This window comes from Triticum urartu, chromosome 2, assembly GCF_003073215.2.
Source record: "Triticum urartu cultivar G1812 chromosome 2, Tu2.1, whole genome shotgun sequence".
Lineage (NCBI taxonomy): Eukaryota > Viridiplantae > Streptophyta > Magnoliopsida > Poales > Poaceae > Triticum > Triticum urartu.
Genome location: NC_053023.1, coordinates 73667609 through 73675124, shown reverse-complemented (window position 1 = coordinate 73675124; position 7516 = coordinate 73667609). Strand labels below are relative to the sequence as shown.

The 7516-nt window shown below is 42.7% G+C and overlaps 1 protein-coding gene across 1 annotated transcript; it reads left to right on the top strand.

The window, feature by feature from the left end:
- The first annotated feature begins 428 nt into the window (after positions 1-428).
- LOC125535889 (thioredoxin reductase NTRC) lies at positions 429-6605 on the top strand. The gene is made up of 10 exons (XM_048698954.1): positions 429-854; positions 1010-1223; positions 1294-1399; positions 1800-2065; positions 2639-2918; positions 3253-3360; positions 3840-3926; positions 4118-4222; positions 5374-5504; positions 6324-6605. Exons 1-10 carry the CDS (start codon positions 644-646, stop codon positions 6382-6384), a joined length of 1569 nt encoding a protein of 522 aa, XP_048554911.1. The 5' UTR covers positions 429-643; the 3' UTR covers positions 6385-6605.
- Positions 6606-7516: the final 911 nt, after the last annotated feature.

The window sequence follows — 7516 nt, the reverse complement described above, 5'->3', positions numbered from 1 at the left end:
ACTTTTTCTTCCACTGCCAAATTCGGGCTAAAGTAGATGCTGGACTTTGCATCACTTACCAACTGCCCCGAGTTGTCACAATAAGCATCCAAAATATCCCGTAGGCAGTGAGCATTGGCCCCATCTGCTCTCATCAGAATTAGTGAGTCGTCCATAAGGAGACTGTGTATGCATTTTGTAAGTGTAGAGAAGTTTGATTTAAGAAGACAAACTTGAACTCTTGAATGCTTGGCACTTGGCAGCTACCCCTAGTAGGAATAAAATGCTTGGCAGGGCAGCTCCAACATTCTGGCTGGAAGCCTGGAACAGCGCCAGGTTCGCGAAAGCTCAACGCCGAAAAGGACAGCGGCGAGGTGTGGGGCAGAACCAAGGTTAAACGGCCAACCACAACCAGAGCGCCCGCTTCCAGTTCCAGCCTCCCTCCGGCAGCGCAGCAGCCGCGGCACGTCTGGCTCCCGCGGCCTCCACTCCCTCGCCTCCCCCCTATCCAATCCACCCATCCATCCGCTCCCCTGCGCTCCACACCCTCCGCTTGATTCCCTCCCCGGCCCGTCCACTCCGCCAACACCACCCACCACCCACCGACGCACAAGCAGCCACCTCGCTCCCACCCCGTTCCCGCCTCCCCCCTCCCCCGCGCGCGATGGCGGTCACGCGCCTCGCCGTGGCCGCTGCCCTCTCCTCCGCCCCGCCGTCCTCCTCCCACAGCCGAGGCAGGGCCACCCCCTCCTCCTGCCGCCCCCTCCCCGCCGCCTCCTGTTCTCGCGCGCCCAAGTCCAAGGCCCTGCGCGCCGCCGCCGCCCCCGCCGCCGACGCGGTCGACGAGGAGGCCCCCGCCTCTCCTCCCCCCTCAGGTGCGTCCCCTTCCCTCGCTCGCGTCCCTCCGTTCAGGTTTTAGATTGGAATACTTGACTGGCCTCAGCACGTAGTCCTCGTAGTCTCCCTAGTAGTGCTAGATGAACCGTGCGGTGGAGTGGAACAGTGGATGATTTTTCTCTCGTGGTTGCAGATCCTGGTAGGGGAGTGGAGAACCTGGTGATCATCGGCTCCGGCCCGGCAGGGTACACCGCGGCCATCTACGCCGCCCGGGCCAACCTGAAACCTGTCGTCTTCGAAGGTTACCAGGTGGGCGGTGTTCCCGGAGGCCAGCTGATGACCACCACCGAGGTGGAGAATTTCCCTGGGTTCCCCGACGGCATAACCGGGCCTGATCTCATGGACAAGTAAGGATGCCCACAATCTGTATTGAACCGGTAAACGTTGCGTTTGCGCTACTTACATGATTTATGCCAGAATGCGGAAGCAGGCGGAGCGGTGGGGTGCAGAGCTTCACCAAGAGGATGTTGAATTTATAGATGTGAAGAGTAGGCCATTTGTTATCCGTAGCAGTGACCGAGAGGTAAGCACTTCACGTTCTTCCTCTTGGTGCACCATAACATATTTTGGACTCTGAACTTGCCTCTCGTAAAAACAAGCTAGTGTTGCATGTGAATTTTGTGAACATTCAATTCAATGGTTACTATTACTGTGATGTTAATCAAAACCAGGATCCGTTTTAAATAGAAACGTAACAAAGCAGAGCTAGTGAAAAGTGTAGGGAAGATAATGCGAGCTCTGAACCAGTGCAGAATTCGATGCGCTTTACTTATTTAGGTCTTTGTCTACTTTTTAGCTCTACCTTTATGACTTGACTCTTAGTTGTGCTGTAATTTGTCTTGTCACCTGTTATTAATTTATAGTGCACGTGAATTATTTTGCACATATTTTTTGCCGCACTAATCTTAGTGGCATATATATAGGTGAAATCCCATAGTGTAATCATTGCAACTGGAGCTACTGCGAAGCGACTTCGATTACCTCGTGAAGAAGAATTTTGGAGTAGAGGTATCAGCGCATGTGCAATATGTGATGGAGCATCACCATTGTACAAGGGTCAAGTTCTTGCGGTCGTTGGAGGAGGTGATACAGCTACCGAGGAAGCGATATATTTGACAAAATATGCGTGTCATGTTCATTTACTTGTTCGAAGGGACCAACTACGAGCATCCAAAGCTATGCAGGACCGGTAAGGCATTCTCCAAGTCTTCCCTATAAAATTATATCCTTTACTGTGATAAATATCAAAGTAGTCTTACCTGTTCATCTAAATCTTTCGTCCATGGATTGTCAAGATTTCACTTATTTTCGGTGTTAACATCATTTGATACTTGATAGCTTAAACGGCTGTAAAAGGAATGCATGATTATTTCCACCTTACATCTATTGTAAATATTGCTCGTTCACCATTCGGTGATGGCATTTAATTGCATGGTAATATGCTGAGCTACCACTTTAAAATGTTGGTTACATCGGCACAATTGTTCTTCGTTAATACTACAATTTGTGCTTGATGCAAACTAGGCCTAACCGCAACCTGGTTAGTATTGGTCGCTTACCTGTTTAGATACTCGAAATCACAATATTTCCAGAGGCCCATAGAACTCGAGGGCTGTAATTTTTGTTTGAACTTGTCTGTAGATGAAATTGTTAAGTTCTTTAAAGGGTGTTAGCTCCTCTTCAGTTGCATAATATATTAATGAAGTAAAATTTCAATTGCCTGGATGTTTGGTTAACAGGTTGATTATGGCGAATGTTTCAGAGTACTCAACAACCCCAACATAACAGTACATTTCAATACAGAAGCTGTGGATGTTGTCGGCAATACCAAAGGACAGATGTCTGGTATTCAGTTGAGGAGAATCGATACGGGAGAGGAAAAAGTTCTTGAAGTGAAAGGTCTATTTTATGGGATAGGACATACTCCAAACAGTCAGCTGCTACAAGGTCAAATTGAACTTGATAGTTCTGGATATATTTTGGTTGATGAAGGCACTGCAAAAACTTCAGTTGATGGCGTATTTGCTGCTGGTGATGTGCAGGTAACTCCATCCTTCATTCAATATCTGAAACTTCTACATGATTGTAGTGTGCTGCTTGAAGAAACGAGGACTTAATCCTGCTGCAGTTCATGTGTGCTATCACCTCACCACGTTACTTGTTCTAGCTTGCTAGCACATCATGTCTTGATGACCCTGCCTCTACTGTTTGGAAAATTCTGCAATGAAAGGCAATATATTTGTTTTCTAAGACATAAGACTTGTAGCCACTCATCATTAGATACCTATCCATGAAATATAGATATTCAGATATTCTGTTTATTATTTCAGCCCATTATCATGAACATTTTTTTATTTCACACATCTTCACCTGCAGGATCATGAATGGAGACAAGCTGTTACTGCAGCTGGATCTGGATGTATAGCTGCTTTGTCAGTTGAAAGATACTTAGTCTCCAATGATCTTCTTGTTGAATTTCACCAGGTATTATTTTTCATGCAAAATTTATTTGTTTAACGCAATTGATGCATGTGCATTTTGCCAGCTTCATTTTGCTTGGTCGTCATTGTCTCAATGAAAGCTGTCTCTTACCCTATGAATATCACTGGTCTCCAATATCATGGGTGTTGCAGTAATTTGTGTTAAATTTTGTCCATTCGAATTAAGCTTCCTAGTTTCCGTATATTAGCATGCTATGCAGGCATGCAGCCGCATTTGATTATTCTTTCGTGTATAAAATTTGGAGTTTAGACTTCCATCACCATAAGCTGTAGCGATGTGAAACTGTGAGTTGATATGTTCTGAATAAAAATCTGTGACGTTGTAAGTGGATAAAACCTGAGCTGCTAGAAATCATTAGTGTATGCATACTTAATGCACCTTCATATATTTTGGGGCTTATCTTCTGTAACAACCAATCAAGCTTATGTTACAACTTTTTGTTCTACTTGATTAAATTTCAGCCTGTTCGTGAAGAGAAAAAGAAGGAGATTGAAGGCAAAGATGTCGAGATGGGCTTCGACATTACTCACACAAAGCACAAAGGACAGGTGCCAAACATATACTCCCTCCGTTCGGAATTACTTGTCGCAGAAATGGATGTATCTAGACGTATTTTAGTTCTAGATACATCCATATCCGAGACAAGTAATTCCGAACGGAGGGAGTATATGCGTAGTGTGCCTCGTATAAATGCAAGTGTTCATGTCAAATTTGATCCTGAGCTTTGCTATCTTTGCAGTATGCACTCCGCAAGTTATACCATGGAAGTCCAAGGCTCATTTTGGTTCTATATACTTCTCCAACATGTGGTCCCTGCAGAACATTAAAACCAATTTTGAACAAGGTTAGTTCTTAAATTTTTGTAATTTAACTTTGAACATCTTAACATCTACTTAAATAAAATCTACTTGTCAGCCACCTTAAATCTAGTTAAACAAAATGTATCTTAGCATCTTCGCATCTACCTTAATTCTAGAAATAAATTTACTTTATGCTGGTTTCCTTTGACGACTGAGCATCCATAGTGACAAACCAAGCCAGTAGCCTGATAGTTTACATTTGGATCTGCTAGAGCATGCCGAAGCTCAATTGTCTGTTCTAGAAATAAAATCCTTATTGAAGATAAACTCAACCCAACAAAGAACAATGTAGGATTGAAACACACCAAATGAATTGAGTTGGCATATGCTCATGCTGTCTGCATTGCATTGTGGCATTTATGAAGTTGGAAGTCGATAAGAACTGCATCAGTTGAAGGTGCCAATGTGCATTCCAGTCATAAATATCACCCACTCGATTAAAAGTGACCCTCCACACGTGCATCAATTAATCCTAAATCTTATCTGTTTTCAACACACTGCTAAACAATGGTATATTTTTGTTAGGGCCCTAGGTATATGTCTAAGACACTGGGTACAGATGTTACCATTTGAAATGCATTAGGTGGTCTGAACCACACCACCTGATAGCTGATGGACTGTTCTATGGCAGCAATGTGACAATGCATGGATGTGATTTGATCACCTTGTCTACTTTTAATTTCATGAGAATCCCCTATTCAAGATAGCACCCTTCTCTATGCTTGGTGATATCACAGCAGTAGCCTTGTAAGAACTATAAATTTACCACTTCGGTGGTAAGAGTTAAATCTGATAGTTGCTCGTTTACCATTGGGTGCAGCACTGCACCTGCAACACCCTTGCTGATATATGGTACTCCCTCCGTTCACAAATATAAGATGTTTTGGATATTTCAATATGGACTACATACGGACTGAGATGACTGAACAAACACACTAAAACGTGTCTATATACATCCGATTCAGAAAGAAGTTAGAACATCTTATATTTGTGAACGGAGGAAGTACATAAGTTCTCAATTTGATACAGCTCCAAAAAAAAAAAGTTCTCGTGCAATTATATTATATTTTTGTTGTCTGTTTTGTTGCTTGCTAATAATGATACATCATCCTTATGAAAATGATATTTCTTACAGGTTATAGATGAATATGACGAATACGTTCATTTTGTTGAAATTGACATCGAGGAGGACCCTGAAATAGCAGAAGCTGCAGGCATAATGGGGACACCATGTGTTCAGTTCTTTAAAAACAAAGAAATGATCAGGTTTGCTTCTTAGATTGGTCTTGCTAGTTTTTCTACTAAACTACGGCCGCGACCTAAACCACAACTTACCTAAACATTGGGTTAGCTGATATACGAGTATTTTATTGTTCTTAGTGAACCTTCTTGCTCTATGACAGCAACCATTTTTGTACTTATACATAATTCCACTTTTGTACTTATCCTTTTGGTAGTAATAAGCCAAATTAAGCAGTGACCACCATGCTCACTTCATTTTCAATGGACGGGTTCTGCTGGAATTACATATCCCACAGTTAACAATTTTTTGCATCCAACCACAGGCTTAAGTCGAGATGTCACCATCCTGTAAATGAGGCCAAAACACATGAATAACTGGCATGTTGTATGTACACAGAGATAGATCAGTGGTCAACACTTACATGCATCTTCTTTCACGAATGCCATTTCGATGATGTTAAATAGGACAGTTGGCAGGACAAGTATGCTCTCTTTGCAAGTACTCCCTCCGTTTCTAAATATAAGCCTTTTTAGAGATTTCAATATGGACTACATACGGATGTATATAGATGTATTTTAGAGTTTGATTCACTCATTTTGCTCTGTATGTAGTCCGTATTGGAATCTCCAAAAAGTCTTATATTTAGGAACGGAGGGAGTACCTCTTAATTGTGACATGAGGGTTGCATTGTTCCGGGTTAACAAAGCTTCTACCATGCACCCGGAATTTCTCCCAAATATGTCGAACTTCTCTTGGGCAGTTGCAGAACTCCCGTCTTGCCTACTTTATATGGTGTCATAGCAGGCCCACCCTTCTGATATATCTTAATCTTGGAAATGCAGGACTTTCTCTGGTGTGAAGATGAAGAAGGAATACCGGGAGTTCATCGAGTCGAACAAATGATCTGAGCTCAATGTTCGTTCCAGGGTTTTGAAGTGTAATGGCCTCCATTTACACATATATATTGACTATATTTAGAAGCCACGCTGGTGGGCAATTTTTGGTCAAAATTCTCAGATGAGCCTGGTGCAGTCCGATGCCATAGGAAATTAACTGACCACCCTTATTGAATCCAAAATATATTCTTTGTTGTACAATATAACATCTTGTTGACCCCTTGCTCATGATCGTCTCAACAATGTGCATAGTATCTTTTATGTCTTTACTCAGTATACAGATCATATGCAATCTATTGCTGTCAACACAACTTTAAAGGGCCCTGCTATTGACCGGCGTTTCATGTCTATCCTCCACATGGTGCCCTCTGTCCCCCTATCCACTCCTCAACTCGTAGCCTCTGATCTTGATCTGCTGTCGTCCTTTAGTGCCGTGTTTAATTGAGGAACCGAATGAAATGGAATGCTATTGATCAAATGGGCCGTTTTGTTCATGTTTTTTTTTTGGAAAATAGAGTTGAAATATTTACCTCGTTCATTAATTAAGAATAGAGGTTATAGAGTTTTTTCTTGAAAAAGATGAGCGCGACATGTTGGGAAATACAAAAAACTCACCCTCCTGGCAATGATATTTCTCAAATGCCTAGCCCTTCCGACGTCCTAAATTAAGTCTCAATTTTATAATGAGGTGGAGGGAGTACGTGACAACCTCTAAAATGTAACGAGGTGGTGTGGCCTTTTTTCTGAAGACACAGGTATTCCATTCCGTCCATTCTAATTTGTCCGGGTGAGGCAGGCCACGACCTTTGGATTTTTTTTTTGAGCATCAGTACAAACACAAGCGCTCATATACACGCGCATACATTCATCCCTATAAACGCACACACGCTACGCTTCTCTCGTCCGGCTAGGAGACAGATCCAAAGCCTCCAAATCAACACCAAGTCGGCATTCTCCACCCTCAAAGTGAACCGTCATTTGAAAAGAAAAGGTGGGTTGCCAATCATTCGGTCTCGTGCATAGGGACAAAGGCGACAATTTCCCTATCCACACTTGTGTGCTTTTCTCACCCTCCAATGCGTTTGTTTGGAGTAAAAAGAAATATAATGAAATGGTTTCGTGCATGACTTTTTTTTATC